General features: G+C 44.6%; 2 protein-coding genes across 2 annotated transcripts in view; one reads left to right on the forward strand and one right to left on the reverse strand.

The window, feature by feature from the left end:
• Positions 1 to 2,372, forward strand: part of LOC139378678 (autotaxin-like) — a 39,773-nt gene extending 37,401 nt beyond the window's left edge. Inside the window, exons 24-25 of the mRNA XM_071121080.1 lie at positions 827 to 980; positions 1,804 to 2,372. Coding sequence (XP_070977181.1) covers positions 827 to 980; positions 1,804 to 1,974 — 325 coding nt within the window. The 3' untranslated portion in view covers positions 1,975 to 2,372. The remainder of the gene's footprint in view (positions 1 to 826; positions 981 to 1,803) is intronic.
• Positions 2,373 to 6,572: 4,200 nt separating this feature from the next.
• On the reverse strand, positions 6,573 to 11,213 carry LOC139378681 (CCN family member 3-like). Its single transcript, XM_071121094.1, has 5 exons — positions 11,079 to 11,213; positions 10,725 to 10,953; positions 10,101 to 10,355; positions 8,387 to 8,598; positions 6,573 to 6,866 (listed from the first exon to the last, which is right to left on the reverse strand). The coding sequence occupies exons 1-5, from the start codon at positions 11,127 to 11,129 to the stop codon at positions 6,573 to 6,575; spliced, it is 1,041 nt and encodes a 346-aa protein (XP_070977195.1). The 5' UTR covers positions 11,130 to 11,213.
• Between the last annotated feature and the right edge of the window lie 5,275 nt (positions 11,214 to 16,488).

A 16,488-nucleotide genomic window follows, 5' to 3' on the forward strand; every position in this document is an offset into this window, starting at 1 on the left:
GGACTGTGCTGTCTCATAGTCACTGACTGTCCTCTGGCTACATGTGTGTTCTCTGTCTGTGGGACAGACCCTCTCCTGTCTCATAGTCACTGACTGTCCTCTGGCTACATGTGTGTTCTCTGTCTGTGGGACTGTGCTGTCTCATAGTTACTGTGTGTTCTCTGTCTGTGGGACTGTGCTGTCTCGTAGTTACTGTGTGTTCTCTGTCTGTGGGACTGTGCTGTCTCGTAGTTACTGTGTGTTCTCTGTCTGTGGGACTGTGCTGTCTCGTAGTTACTGTGTGTTCTCTGTCTGTGGGACTGTGCTGTCTCGTAGTTACTGTGTGTTCTCTGTCTGTGGGACTGTGCTGTCTCGTAGTTACTGTGTGTTCTCTGTCTGTGGGACTGTGCTGTCTCGTAGTTACTGTGTGTTCTCTGTCTGTGGGACTGTGCTGTCTCATAGTTACTGTGTGTTCTCTGTCTGTGGGACTGTGCTGTCTCGTAGTTACTGTGTGTTCTCTGTCTGTGGGACTGTGCTGTCTCATAGTTACTGTGTGTTCTCTGTCTGTGGGACAGACCCTCTCCTGTCTCGTAGTTACTGTGTGTTCTCTGTCTGTGGGACTGTGCTGTCTCGTAGTTACTGTGTGTTCTCTGTCTGTGGGACTGTGCTGTCTCGTAGTTACTGTGTGTTCTGTCTGTGGGACTGTGCTGTCTCGTAGTTACTGTGTGTTCTCTGTCTGTGGGACTGTGCTGTCTCATAGTTACTGACTGTCCTCTGGCTACATACAGTCTACCATGAATAAATATTCAACCTCCTTTGGTGATCTTCACATGTATTTTGCCTACAGGTATGGAAGTGGTTCAGGGCCCATTCCAACCCACTACTACTGTGTGATAACCAGTTGCCTGGACTTCACCCAGGCTGAGGACATCTGTACTGGACCTCTTAGCAGCTCTGCCTTCATCCTACCACACCGCTCAGACAACGACGAGAGCTGCAGTGTGAGTCCCTGGCTACGTCCAAATGACATAGGGCTGCTACATAGGGCTGATACATAGGGCTGATACATAGGACTGCTACATAGGGATGCTACATAGGGCTGCTATGTCCAAATGACATAGGGCTGCTACATAGGGCTGCTACATAGGACTGCTACATAGGACTGCTACATAGGGCTGCTACATAGGGCTGCTACATAAGGCTGCTACATAGGGCTGCTACATAGGGCTGCTACATAGGACTGCTACATAGGGCTGCTACATAAGGCTGCTACATAGGACTGCTACATAGGACTGCTACATAGGGCTGCTACATAGGGCTGCTACATAGGGCTGCTACATAGGACTGCTACATAGGACTGCTACATAGGGCTGCTACATAGGACTGCAACATAGGGCTGCTACATAGGGCTGCTACGTAGGACTGCTACATAGGGCTGTGATCAAAGGTAGTGTATTGTGTAGGGAACAGGGTGCTATTGCCTCACACACAGAGACATTGTGAGACAGAAAGAGACAAGAAAGGGCCAACCAGTGAAGAACAAACACCACTGTAAATCCAACCCATATTTATGTTTATTTATTTTCCCTTTTGTACTTTAACTATTTGCACATTGTTACACTGTATATAGAAATATGACATTTGAAATGTGTCTATTCCTTTGAAACTTGTGAGTAATGTTAATTTGTTAATTTCACTTTTGTCTATTTCACTTGCTTTGTCAGTGTAAACATGTTTCCCATGCCAATAAAGTCCCTTGAATTGACAGAGATCTCAGAGCATCATGAAATGTGCAGGTAGCTGACGTTGTCTTCGTCCCTCCAGAGCTCTGAGGACGAGTCTAAGTGGGTAGAGGATCTGATGAAGCTGCACACGGCCCGGGTCCGAGACGTGGAGATCCTCACGGGCCTGGACTTCTACCGTCGGACTAGCCGGAGTTACCCTGAAATCCTCTCACTGAAGACTCACATGCACACGTATGAGAGCGAGATCTAAACCACTGTCTCCCTACCCTCTCCTGTCTACCTACCCTCTCCTGTCTACCTACCCTCTCCTGTCTACCTACACTCTCCTGTCTCCCTACACTCTCCTGTCTACCTACACTCTCCTGTCTCCCTACCCTCTCCTGTTTACCTACCCTCTCCTGTCTCCCTACCCTCTCCTGTTTACCTACCCTCTCCTGTCTCCCTACCCTCTCCTGTTTACCTACCCTCTCCTGTCTCCCTACCCTCTCCTGTCTCCCTACCCTCTCCTGTCTACCTACCCTCTCCTGTGTCCACCACAGCTCCGATGGTCTGGTGTATATTTTTGAATATGTCGTGTTGTGTTTTTTCACATGTATTATTCTAAATGTTTATTCATGGCTGTTCTGTTCCTCTGTAATGTAACACATTTCCTGTCCCTCTTTATTTTTGTCTTTTTTGATGATTAACAAGCATGAATTTAATTATTTGTTGTTACTTGTATTGATAATGTGCTGTGTTGTTGTGTGTGTGTGTGTGTGTTGTATGTGGTGTTTCTGATGAATGTCTTGCTGGTGATGGCTGAGAGTACTGTGTTAATAATAATAATAATCAGCTCTGTCTGTCTGTACTGTGAACAGTAATAATAGTGAACCTGTAGTAGTGACATCCTTTTAAATATGTCCCGGACAGCTGTGTGATCCACTTATTTATGCCTGATGTTTTAATCCAATAAACCTTTTTGTACGACCTCGTCTGTCATTGCGGCGTATCGGGGAAGTTGGCAGCGAGGTCAGAGGTCATTGCTGCTCACCCTTGTTGGTTTGATTTAATGCTAACGATATTAGCATTATGAACATCAATCGATTAAGGCTGTTCCTGTAGTGTGGAGATTTAATTTCAGTAATAAATGTGTGTTTGAATGGGTTTGGTGACAGGCTCTAATGGGCTCCCGAGTGACACAGCGGTCTAAGGCGCTGCATCTCAGTGCTAGAGGTGTCATTACAGACACCCTGGTTCAAATCCAAGGCTGTATGTATTACAACCGGCCGTGATTGGGAGTCCCACAGGGCGGCGCTCAACTGGCCCAGCGTCGTCCGGGTTTGGCCGGGGTCGGCCGTCATTGGGAGTCCCACAGGGCGGAGCTCAACTGGCCCGGCGTCGTCCGGGTTTGGCCGGGGTCGGCCGTCATTGGGAGTCCCACAGGGCGGCGCTCAACTGGCCCAGCGTCGTCCGGGTTTGGCCGGTGTAGGCCGTGATTGTAAATAAGAATTTGTTCTTAACCGACTCGCCTAGTTAAATAAAGGTTAAAAAAATTGAAATGGCAAGAGATACTGACAGGCTATTAACTTGTAGTCTAAACGCTACAGAAATGTCTACCTACAACATTCCTCCAAGGATGAAATCTGGGAAGTGCATCTGGTCTGACTCAAACCTGCTAATCTCAGTGGACGCTTCCCCAGACCTACAATAAAGGTTTGAATCGAGGCACATCGGATTACACTGCAAACACCCGTCTGTCTGTCTCAACACTACAGCGATGATATACTGTAGTGTTCTCAGTCATTTATCTCAGTGCCAGAGACGAGAGAAAATGGATTTTACCTGGCTGTCTGCCGGTAAATGACTGGACACCCTGTGCGTCCTGAATGGTAACCTATTCTCTACACAGGCAGCTCAATTCTCATATATCTTTCAACCAATCACATCAGATCTCTTTCAGAGGTGATCTGATTGGCCAAAAGACCAATTAGTGGGAAAAGGTTCAGAATTAGTCTGCCTGTGTAAACGCAGCCATGGTGCATAGTTTTGACCGGGGCCCATAGGGATTCTATAGGGAATAAGACCCCATTTGTCTTTGTTTATGAATGGTCACTCATACTGGCCCTGCTACACTATAGAAATTGGGCGTCCAGCATTGCAATCAGCCATTGGGGAAATGCTTCTTTTGAAATCAAAGCTGTTTCACTGCCCATGTTGCGGGCAATGGCGGCGTCCAAACTCAATCATCACAGAGAGTTAATTATTGATGGCTTGACGTGCATGTTAATTCTATCTTGTGAATTTAAATAAAAGTTAATTTTGGTTGCATTTGGCCTCGGCTATACACCGCTGGTTATTTTACTAAGATTTATGAAGTCAAGAAACTACTACTATTACTTAGCTAGCTACACTGACTACCGACGTTCACAATGTTAACAAAAGCAACTTGTGTAATTTGAGTTTCATTTAGTACAACCACTAGCAACAATTTAATGAGTACTTGCGAAAAACTGGGCCAACAGCTATTGTACTTACGCATAATAGATGAATATGTTACAGTGCAGTAGGGGAAAATAGAATAAAGACGCTCAGCCCCTCTGCTATTCTCCGCTCCCAAATCAACGTGCTTGTGTGTAGCAGGTGGAACCGCACATTGACACAGCGCGGCTGGCAACGCGACGCTTCTGTCGGAGCTGTGATCTGCTGTACTTTTCCAATTAGCTCTACAGACCACCGGGAGAGGACAGTGTGCCGGACCAGGGATACCGCAGTTATGGTCATGGATAACTTTTACTCTGGATAGGAATAACAATAGAGGTCATGTTTCCTTATACTTTCCTGCACTTCTTAAATATCACACAAGGTGTCGCTGTTTTCTGTATAGGGGTTTTATACACCCGTTCTGGGAGAGCTTTGAGCGTTCAGTGATTTCACAGACTTATAAGCGTTGGAAGTTAGAACCCACCATAGTCTCTAATAGTCATTAAGCATTTTATGTCGCATTCATTCGACGGGGGTTGTCACTAAACTAACTATGCATTAACCTTATATGAAAAGGTGTTGTGACTCAGTTTTAGGTCAATTTAATGTACATCAACTGTTGTCTAACAATCTACCTACACGGTATATCATGACGGTTGGAATAAAGAGAAACAGATCAGAAGTTATAGAAAATATACATATTTAATGTCAAATCATGAGTAAGTACAGTATTATTATATTGATCGAAAAGGCTGAGCGAAACACAACCAGAGTAGACGTACAGACACTATATAGAACTCATATTTACATTCGGTTTACAAACACATACAGACACTATATAGAATTCATATTTACATTCTGTTTACAAAGACGTACAGACACTATATAGAACTCATATATACATTCGGTTTACATTCGGTTTACAAACACATACAGACACTATATAGAATTCATATTTACATTCGGTTTACAAACACATACAGACACCGTGTATTTAATACACGCTGGCGCCAACTATACAGTAAAGTATTCACATAACGTGTATCTTTCTACAAGAGACCATAGGAGGAGTAGAAAATTAACGTTCTGTTTTTAAGGAAAATCTACATTGCGTCGCAGTCAATGACAGTATATATCAGAACTGGGTGACATATATATACATATATATATATATATATATATATATATATATATATATATATATATATATGCCAAAGACTTTGGAGGTGCACTTGACTTAACTTGACTTAACTTGACTTAGCTTGACTTAGCTTGACTTAGCTTGACTTAACTTGACTTAGCTTGCCCTGTACGATGCAACCAATGGAATAGTCTCATAAACTGCCAACTCCACCCACAGCCTGCACACTTGTCAAGTTAAATAATCTCGAGAGTTTTGACACATGTATTCGACCCAGGTCTGACGTGTAAGTGGGGCGGGGCTTAGAGGTCCAAGAGCGGAGACTTACAGGCTGGCTGTGGAAAGCGGCAGTACATTATGAAGAACAACCTTTTTGACCTGGCTGTCGACATGACTGTTGTGTGGGCCAAGACCGGGTTGACTGGAGAGCCTGGGAGAGGGCAAGAGTCTGCAAACATCTACAAGGTCTAAGGTCAGAGGAATGAGGGAGGGATAGAAACACAGGTTTTCACCAGAACAAATACAACAGCGAGCAGGTGTTGCTTTCACCAGACATTTTTTGTGTGACGTGCAGCTGGAGAATTGTTGGACGTGCAGACATTGCACTTGAAATGATTGTAGGTAGCCTAACCGCTATTTCGGAAATACCTCTGGAACAGTCAGAGGCTGTCTGAAACTGACCCAGGAGCTGTGTATGATCTCCTGAGGCCATTTGAGTCAGAGTCTGTTTAAAACTGACCCAGGAGCTGTGTATGATCTCCTTAGGCCATTTGAGTCAGAGTCTGTTTAAAACTGACCCAGGAGCTGTGATCACTGAGGCAGTTTGCAGTAAGCATAAAAGGAAAACTCTGTCATTATGATACACTAAAGCACCAGTTATATCAGATGCAGAAAGCTCATCCATTCTGTAAAGGTAGCTAAGTGCTGACTGTGAGAATCTCAATTGCATACTCCTCGCGTCCTCTCTCCTCGCACCCTCTCTCCTCGCCTCCTTCTCAAAACCCATTGGAGGAGAATGTCAGAGGGGAGGGACATCTGGCTTTCTCATCCAATGGGTTTTGAGAAGGAGGCGAGGAGAGAGGAACGCGATAAGTATGCAATTGAGATTCTCCCTCCTGAGACCAACCATACACCTTCAGGGAGATGTTTAGAGTCACGAACATATAGAGTCACCCGACTACAGTACAGTACAATACTACTGTCACGGAGGAACAGGAGAAACTGTCGTTGTGTCTGTGGTAACAGCGTTATAACCTGTAATCGCTGTAGACCAGGTCTGATGGTCGATACACGACGTTGTCTCTGGGACAGTGGTAGTGGCAGGCGCAGGTGTTGATGAACATCACAGGTTTCTTGATGGCTTTACCCTGAGCACATTGGAACTCTACCTGCACTGTCTCGGTGCTGTGGGGGGTGCAGCAACGCCCGTCCGTACACACACCACAGTACCGGGGCTTGTAGGTCAGCACGCTGGTGCAGTTCTTATAGCTGAACCGGACAGGTTTCACCGCCTTCTTCATCCTCAGGCACTTGCTTCCTCTCTGAGGATTTAGAGGAGGAAATGGTTGTCAGTCGGCGAAACACTGGAAAGCTTCTGTCGTGTATTTTGTCAGAGCTCTTGTGAGTTTTGTTAGTCGGAAGATTTGCATTTAGGCGGAATGGCAAGTTGAACTTGAACTTCGATTCTGCTATTTAAATTAGTGATGTATTTTCCCTCTACAACTGTGATTTGGTTTGTATTATTAGTACAGTAACAGTGGGTTGGGTATCCTACCTTAGGAACATCCTGCTACTGGTATTAGTACAGTAACAGTGGGTTGAGTATCCTACCTTAGGAACATCCTACTGCTGGTATTAGTACAGTAACAGTGGGTTGAGTATCCTACCTTAGGAACATCCTACTGCTGGTATTAGTACAGTAACAGTGGGTTGGGTATACTACCTTAGGAACATCCTACTGCTGGTATTAGTACAGTAACAGTGGGTTGAGTATCCTACCTTAGGAACATCCTACTGCTGGTATTAGTACAGTAACAGTGGGTTGAGTATCCTACCTTAGGAACATCCTACTGCTGGTATTAGTACAGTGACAGTGGGTTGAGTATCCTACCTTAGGAACATCCTACTGCTGGTATTAGTACAGTAACAGTGGGTTGGGTATACTACCTTAGGAACATCCTACTGCTGGTATTAGTACAGTAACAGTGGGTTGAGTATCCTACCTTAGGAACATCCTACTGCTGGTATTAGTACAGTAACAGTGGGTTGAGTATCCTACCTTAGGAACATCCTACTGCTGGTATTAGTACAGTAACAGTGGGTTGAGTATCCTACCTTAGGAACATCCTACTGCTGGTATTAGTACAGTAACAGTGGGTTGAGTATCCTACCTTAGGAACATCCTACTGCTGGTATTAGTATAGTAACAGTGGGTTGAGTATCCTACCTTAGGAACATCCTACTGCTGCTATTAGTATAGTAACAGTGGGTTGAGTATACTACCTTAGGAACATCCTACCTCTGGTATTAGTACAGTAACAGTGGGTTGGGTATCCTACCTTAGGAACATCCTGCTACAGGTATTAGTACAGTAACAGTGGGTTGAGTATCCTACCTTAGGAACATCCTACCTCTGGTATTAGTACAGTAACAGTGGGTTGAGTATCCTACCTTAGGAACATCCTGCTGCTGGTATTAGTACAGTAACAGTGGGTTGAGTATCCTACCTTAGGAACATCCTACTGCTGGTATTAGTACAGTGACAGTGGGTTGAGTATCCTACCTTAGGAACATCCTACTGCTGGTATTAGTACAGTGACAGTGGGTTGAGTATCCTACCTTAGGAACATCCTACTGCTGGTATTAGTACAGTGACAGTGGGTTGAGTATCCTACCTTAGGAACATCCTACTGCTGGTATTAGTATAGTAACAGTGGGTTGAGTATCCTACCTTAGGAACATCCTACTGCTGGTATTAGTACAGTAACATGGGTTGAGTATCCTACCTTAGGAACATCCTACTGCTGGTATTAGTACAGTAACAGTAGGTTGAGTAGCCTACCTTAGGAACATCCTGTTGCTGTTTGTCGCAGGGCCTGACGATGCACAGACGTGTCTGCTTGACCATCTCACAGCGGGGGTTCTTGTTGGTGACCCGGGTGGAGATGCTCATGCCACAGGTCCGAGAGCAGGCGCCCCACTCCGTAGTCTGCTCTATGCAGTTAGTACTGGGGTCCCACGAGTCAAACCCCACTGTCTCCTCCTGTCTGTAGGCTGTACGGGAGGACAGGGAGAGACACACCGGATGAGACCGATGTTGTTGCCATGGGAAATACAGATGCACGCTAGATTGATTGATGGACGTAAGAATTACTGGGCAGAAGTGCACAAGAGGAAACATGTTTGGCTGGTGACTATGCCACTTTGTTTACATACTCATCTCATATGTATGTATATACTGTACTCGATACCATCTACTGTATCTTGCCTATGCTGCTCTGTACCATCACTCATTCATATATCCTTATGTACATATTCTTTATCCCCTTACACTGTGTACAAGACAGTAGTTTTGGAATTGTTAGTTAGATTACTTGTTGGTTATTACTGCATTGTCGGAACGAGAAGCACAAGCATTTCGCTACACTCGCATTAACATCTGCTAACCATGTGTATGTGACAAATAACATTTGATTTGATTTATTGGGATCTGTGTGGTTTGCATAATTGATTCCCCTACATTGGTGTATAATCGGTATACAGGTAATCCAATTCACAGTTCTATCGGAATTTCTTTAGGTGCCGATAGAACTGTGAATTGGATTACCTGTATACCGATTATACACCAATGTAGGGGAATCAATTATGCAAACCACCTGTTGTATTCAGCATTTCACTGTAAGGTCTACCTGTTGTATTCAGCATTTCACTGTAAGGTCTACCTACATCTGTTGTATTCAGCATTTCACTGTAAGGTCTACCTACACCTGTTGTATTCAGCATTTCACTGTAAGGTCTACTACACCTGTTGTATTCAGCATTTCACTGCGAGGTCTACTACACCTGTTGTATTCAGCATTTCACTGTAAGGTCTACTACACCTGTTGTATTCAGCATTTCACTGTAAGGTCTACTACACCTGTTGTATTCAGCATTTCACTGTAAGGTCTACTACACCTGTTGTATTCAGCATTTCACTGCGAGGTCTACTACACCTGTTGTATTCAGCATTTCACTGTAAGGTCTACTACACCTGTTGTATTCAGCATTTCACTGTAAGGTCTACTACACCTGTTGTATTCAGCATTTCACTGTGAGGTCTATAACACCTGTTGTATTCAGCATTTCACTGTAAGGTCTACTACACCTGTTGTATTCAGCATTTCACTGTAAGGTCTACCTACACCTGTTGTATTCAGCATTTCACTATAAGGTCTACTACACCTGTTGTATTCAGCATTTCACTGTAAGGTCTACTACACCTGTTGTATTCAGCATTTCACTGTGAGGTCTACCTACATCTGTTGTATTCAGCATTTACTCTAAGGTCTACTACACCTGTTGTATTCAGCATTTACTGTAAGGTCTATAACACCTGTTGTATTCAGCATTTACTGTAAGGTCTATAACACCTGTTGTATTCAGCATTTACTGTAAGGTCTACTACATCTGTTGTATTCAGCATTTACTGTAAGGTCTACTACACCTGTTCTATTCGGCACATGTGACAAATAACATTTGGATCTGATTTGAGTGCAGATAGACTGAGTGCTTACCAGCCATGGCGAAGCTGCCCAAGGCACTGGCCTCTGGTTGGGGCTCACATACCCACTTCTCACAGCACTCCCCTGGGACCGCCACCTTCCTGGGTAGAGGGCAGTCTGGGCCCGGCAGCATCACGTCCAGGTTGCAGCGGGGCACGCAGGCGATCTGACCGTCCCTGCAGGTGCACTGATACTTGCAGCTGGGGAAGAAGGTCTCTCCATTCTGGTACACTGAACCGTCCAACAGGCAGATGTCTCCCTCATGTGCTGTGGAAGAGAGGAGGACACAAGAAAAGCACAAATCATTATTTAACATTTTTAATTTCCAATACATCTGGATAAAATCCAAAATGTCATATGTTTAAGTGTTTGTGTCTTCAAATGAATGTGAATTGTCATCATCATCATCATCATCATCCTCATCATCATTAATCATCATCAATAGCTCTTAGATAGGGGCGGGGTCCCCGCTGCCACTCTTCGATTACCCTTTGACCTTTTTCAAAAGGAGGCGAGAGAGGTTGAGAGGTACGCAGGAGTTGAGCAAATCCAATTGAGACCAGGCCAGGGAATCTACCCCGTTCTGACACCTACACTAGAACATCACTGGTTCAATATAATTAACAAATGACTCACCGACACAGACACCTGTCCTCTGGTGTACATCGGCCGTGTAGTCGCAGTTCAGACCCCTGTGTGTATCACAGGGACTTATTTCCGAGCACGCCTCTCCTTTCTGCCTCGCACAGACCAGACAGCATGCGCAGTCATCCAGAATCAACTGGACCCCGGGGGCGCACAGCGGAGGCTCCTGCGGACAGAGGCACCTTGTCTGACACACCTGCGCCAAGATCTGGGAGCAAATCTGGAGGAAAAAAGGGAAACTGTGTTCAAGTGTGACTTTTCAAAGTTGTTGCTCCTTGCTTTCATATTCTTCACATAATATAGTTTGGATGAGCCTACTCTGTAACGTTAAATGAATTTATTTACCTGTGTTGAAATGTAGAAAACGAAAAGGGTTCTCTCTGCAAGCTTAGACATCCTGATTCAGTGAAAGGTAGTTTTCTCTTTGTAGAATTTTCCCTCCTTTGTATCTTGCTGAAGCTCTGTAAATCCCTTTGGCGTGCTTCAGAAGTGTGTGCAGAGCCATTTATAACAGTCCTGTCTAACGACACAGTGACGCGTGAAGGAGGAATGGAGGAGGGGAAGGAGGAGGGGAGGGAGGAGGGGAGGGAGGAGGGAGGGAGGAGGGGAAGGAGGAGGGAGGGAGGAAGGGGATGATGGAGGGAGGGAGGGAGGAAGGGGATGATGGAGGGATTACCCCCCTGGCCCTGGTAGAGTCTGGGAATTCTGACATCTGATTGGATCAGGATGAGACTCACATTTTCCTGTTAGATCCTGAGTTCTTCGCACACAGAGGAAGGCTACGTTACTAGTATTTAGAACACATAAGCTCATTTGACAGTTTTACTGCTGCTATTCATATCAATAATCAACATTTTTCATGATCATTCAAATGAACCTACTTCAAACTAGTTCCTCCGTTCCCTGATTTTCATTATTGTGCTCATTACATCTCTGCAATTAAAATAGTTCTAGTTTGCCTGCAAAATTGATATCACACTGGTCGATCTGGTTTGGCTGCAGAATTGATATCACACTGGTCAATCTGGTTTGGCTGCAGAATTGATATCACCCTGGTCGATCTGGTTTGACTGCGGAATTGATATCACACTGGTCGATCTGGTTTGACTGCGGAATTGATATCACACTGATCGATCTAGTTTGGCTGCAGAATAGATATCACACTGATCGATCTAGTTTGATTGCAGAATTGATATCACACTGGTCGATCTGGTTTGACTGCAGAATAGATATCACACTGGTCGATCTGGTTTGATTGCAGAATAGATATCACCCTGGTCGATCTGGTTTGACTGCAGAATTGATATCACACTGGTCGATCTGGTTTGGCTGCAGAATTGATATCACACTGGTCAATCTAGTTTGGCTGCAGAATTGATATCACACTGGTCGATCTAGTTTGGCTGCAGAATTGATATCACACTGGTCGATCTAGTTTGGCTGCAGAATAGATATCACACTGGCGATCTAGTTTGGCTGCAGAATTGATATCACACTGGTCGATCTGGTTTGGCTGCAGAATTGATATCACACTGGTCGATCTAGTTTGGCTGCAGAATAGATATCACACTGGCGATCTAGTTTGGCTGCAGAATTGATATCACACTGGTCGATCTGGTTTGGCTGCAGAATTGATATCACACTGGTCGATCTAGTTTGGCTGAGGAATTGATATCACCCTGGTCGATCTGGTTTGACTGCAGAATTGATATCACACTGGTCGATCTAGTTTGGCTGCAGAATAGATATCACACTGATCGATCTAGTTTGATTGCAGAATTGATATCACACTGGTCGATCTGGTTTGATTGCAGAATAGATATCACCCTGGTCGATCTGGTTTGACTGCAGAATTGATATCACACTGGTCGATCTGGTTTGATTGCAGAATAGATATCACCCTGGTCGATCTGGTTTGGCTGCAGAATAGATATCACACTGGTCGATCTGGTTTGGCTGCAGAATTGATATCACACTGGTCAATCTAGTTTGGCTGCAGAATTGATATCACACTGGTCGATCTAGTTTGGCTGCAGAATTGATATCACACTGGTCGATCTGGTTTGGCTGCAGAATTGATATCACACTGGTCAATCTAGTTTGGCTGCAGAATTGATATCACACTGGTCGATCTAGTTTGGCTGCAGAATTGATATCACACTGGTCGATCTAGTTTGGCTGCAGAATAGATATCACACTGGTCAATCTAGTTTGGCTGCAGAATTGATATCACACTGGTCAATCTAGTTTGGCTGCAGAATAGATATCACACTGGTCAATCTAGTTTGGCTGCAGAATTGATATCACACTGGTCGATCTGGTTTGGCTGCAGAATAAGATATCACACTGGTCGATCTGGTTTAGCTGCAGAATAGATATCACACTGATCGATCTGGTTTGGCTGCAGAATAGATATCACACTGGTCGATCTGGTTTGGCTGCAGAATAGATAAACCAGTAAAGCCCCTCTTCCACGATGGTGGTTCCTTAGATGTCAGTCGGCAGTCAGTGGGCAAGAGGTTTCTCTTTGGAACGTTTGCTGGCTGCATAATTACAAATCTAGGGGGAAACTTAGATGGCTACTCCATCTGGGTTTTATCTAACGAGTTATGGTGTGGTGGGTGCCTCTGCCTGAAGTAGGACAAATGAGGCAACTGGCTGAATCAGCCCACATGAGTGACATCACCACTGTGTTTGCCAGTGTTTTAAAATACCATGTCTGAGTCTCAAACGGCACCCCAGTGTCTTCCAGTGTTGTTAAGCCTGGGCATGTTCTTTACCCCTCTGTCTGACACATAGACCGTTGATATTTGTGTCAGGGACTTGGTCAGTTGGAGATGGGGATTTGGCCGGTTGGAGATGGGGATTTGGCCGGTTGGAGATGGGGATTTTGGCCGGTTGGAGATGGGGATTTTGGCCGGTTGGAGATGGGGATTTTGGCCGGTTGGAGATAGGGATTTTGGCCGGTTGGAGATGGGGATTTTGGCCGGTTGGAGATAGGGATTTTGGCCGGTTGGAGATGGGGATTTTGGCCGGTTGGAGATGGGGACTTGGACGGTTGGAGATGGGGACTTGGACAGTTGGAGATGGGGACTTGGACAGTTGGAGATGGGGATTTGGACAGTTGGAGATGGGGACTTGGCCGGTTGGAGATGGGGATTTTGGCCGGTTGGAGATGGGGACTTGGACGGTTGGAGATGGGGACTTGGACAGTTGGAGATGGGGACTTGGACAGTTGGAGATGGGGATTTGGACAGTTGGTGATGAGGACTTGGCCAGTTGGAGATGAGGACTTGGCCAGTTGGAGATGGGGACTTGGACAGTTGGAGATGAGGACTTGGACAGTTGGAGATGGGGGATTTGGCCAGTTGGAGATGGGGGATTTGGCCAGTTGGACATGGGGATTTGGCTAGTTGGAGATGGGGATTTGGCTAGTTGGAGATGGGGATTTGGCTAGTTGGAGATGGGGGATTTGGCCAGTTGGAGATGGGGATTTGGCTAGTTGGAGATGGGGACTTGGACAGTTGGAGATGGGGACTTGGACAGTTGGAGATGGGGATTTGGCCAATTGGAGTGGGGATTTGGCCAGTTGGAGTGGGGATTTGTCCAGTTGTAAAGTATTGGGCTGTGTAGTGTGGACATCACTGATGACCTTGGTGGTGTAATGTAAGACTCAGGGGAGTTTTTTAGCATTGGCTGTTTCCCAAATGGCACCCTTTTCCCTATATAGTGCAATACTTCTGACACTATGGGCCCTATGGGCCTTGGTCAAAAAGTAGTGAACTATGTAGCAAATAGGGTGCCATTTGGGATACTATGTGTGCCTATAAGTCAACATGATGAGCTTGCTTTGAATGGTGGCTGTGCAGTGTGCTTTGTAGTGGCCAACCAATGTGTTTTATGGGGTCCGATTCTGATCTCTGAAGGAACTAAACTTACTGGTACCGATATACAGGTCTCTGCCAACATACTGTTTTACAGTTGGGGAAATTAAAAAGTGAAAACATTTTCCACACTGAGTCCTCAGAAATTCTTATCGAAAAGAGCCAATTGTCCAAGAAATATGTTTCAAAGGTTGATTTCTTCTTTTATGGCAATAATAACAATAATAACAATAATAACAATAATAACAGTAATAACAATAATAACAGTAATAACAATAATAACAATAATAACAATAATAACAATAATAACAGTAATAACAATAATAACAATAGTAACAGTAATAACAATAATAGCAATAATAACAATAATAACAATAATAACAATAATAACAAGAACACATCATGAGAATGACCCCGTGTTCAGACCACCATGAGATTCTCTTTTCTCATCGAATTTATTGAACAAAATCAAATCTAATCAAAATGTATTTGTCACGTGCGCCGAATACATCGGTTATCGCTGGAATTATTGATATATATATTGATCTACACGGACGATCATTTACATGAAACGACACATATCATTCGGGCTCTAGTTGACTGTTGATTTTCCACGTGTCCGTTTTGACCCTTTAATACAGGGATAGATTTGATTGGCTGATTCACAGCAGCTGCAGATAACACTAAGATTTGATTGGCTGATTCACAGCAGCTGCAGATAACAGTAAAGGTTTGATTCAATTCCTATTTTGGAGTCCAGCTCTGCATTCCTCCCATTCTTTCCATGAAACACTGTTTCCATTCTTCATTTATCACCAGTCAAAATAATTAATGAAATATCTCGGCTATCACCCCTACACCTAAAACAATGCTGCGTCCAATTCCTTCTACCCCTAGGCTACATCCCAAACAGCACCATATTCCCTACGTAGTGCACATATATATATGGAATAGGGTGTAAATTTGGGACACATATCTCCCTATTCATGCTCCCGCCAGAAGGAGCAGCTGCTGGAAAAGCATCTTATTAATGTGACCTGAGATTCAGAGCGGCTCTCTCTGCTGCTGCTGTCAGTGACTTGATTCACTGCTGGTCAAATAGTGTTCTCTCTGGAAGTTGAAAAATGTCAGACTTCACAGTTGTGTGTTTGCTGACTGGGTCTGGTGCATTCCTCTGGAGCGAGACCATGAAAACTCTACGTCAAAGCCATCCACGCCGGGAGAGAAACTTGGAGAAATGTAAAATATTATTGTATTGTAATTGAGAATGTAAATAGAATAGAAAATACATTTTCTAGTCCTTCTGTATGTTGATGCCCTGAACTAGTCCTTCTGTATCTTGATGCCCTGAACTAGTCCTTCTGTATGTTGATGCCCTGAACTAGTCCTTCTGTATCTTGATGCCCTGAACTAGTCCTTCTGTATATTGATGCCCTGACCTGGTCCTTCTGTATCTTGATGCCCTGAACTAGTCCTTCTGTATCTTGATGCCCTGAACTAGTCCTCTGTATCTTGATGCCCTGAACTAGTCCTTCTGTATCTTGATGCCCTGACCTAGTCCTTCTGTATGATGATGCCCTGACCTAGTCCTTCTGTATGTTGATGCCCTGACCTAGTCCTCTGCATGTTGATGCCCTGAACTAGTCCTTCTGTATCTTGATGCCCTGACCTAGTCCTCTGCATGTTGATGCCTTGAACTAGTCCTTCTGTATCTTGATGCGCTGAACTAGTCCTTCTGTATCTTGATGCCCTGAACTAGTCCTTCTGTATCTTGATGCCCTGACCTAGTCCTTCTGTATCTTGATGCCCTGAACTAGTCCTTCTGTATCTTGATGCCCTGAACTAGTCCTTCTGTATCTTGATGCCCTGAA

Source organism: Oncorhynchus clarkii, chromosome 2, assembly GCF_045791955.1.
Source record: "Oncorhynchus clarkii lewisi isolate Uvic-CL-2024 chromosome 2, UVic_Ocla_1.0, whole genome shotgun sequence".
Taxonomy (NCBI): domain Eukaryota; kingdom Metazoa; phylum Chordata; class Actinopteri; order Salmoniformes; family Salmonidae; genus Oncorhynchus; species Oncorhynchus clarkii.

Excerpts from the sequence above, each read along its gene's own strand:
- LOC139378681 (XM_071121094.1), bottom strand. The coding sequence starts at position 11,129 with ATGTCTAAGCTTGCAGAGAGAACCCTTTTCGTTTTCTACATTTCAACA. Across the intron at positions 10,954-11,078 it reads TTTTCTACATTTCAACACAG|ATTTGCTCCCAGATCTTGGC; the intron begins GTAAATAAATTC and ends TTTTTCCTCCAG. Across the intron at positions 6,867-8,386 it reads AGCAACAGGATGTTCCTAAG|AGAGGAAGCAAGTGCCTGAG; the intron begins GTAGGCTACTCA and ends CTAAATCCTCAG.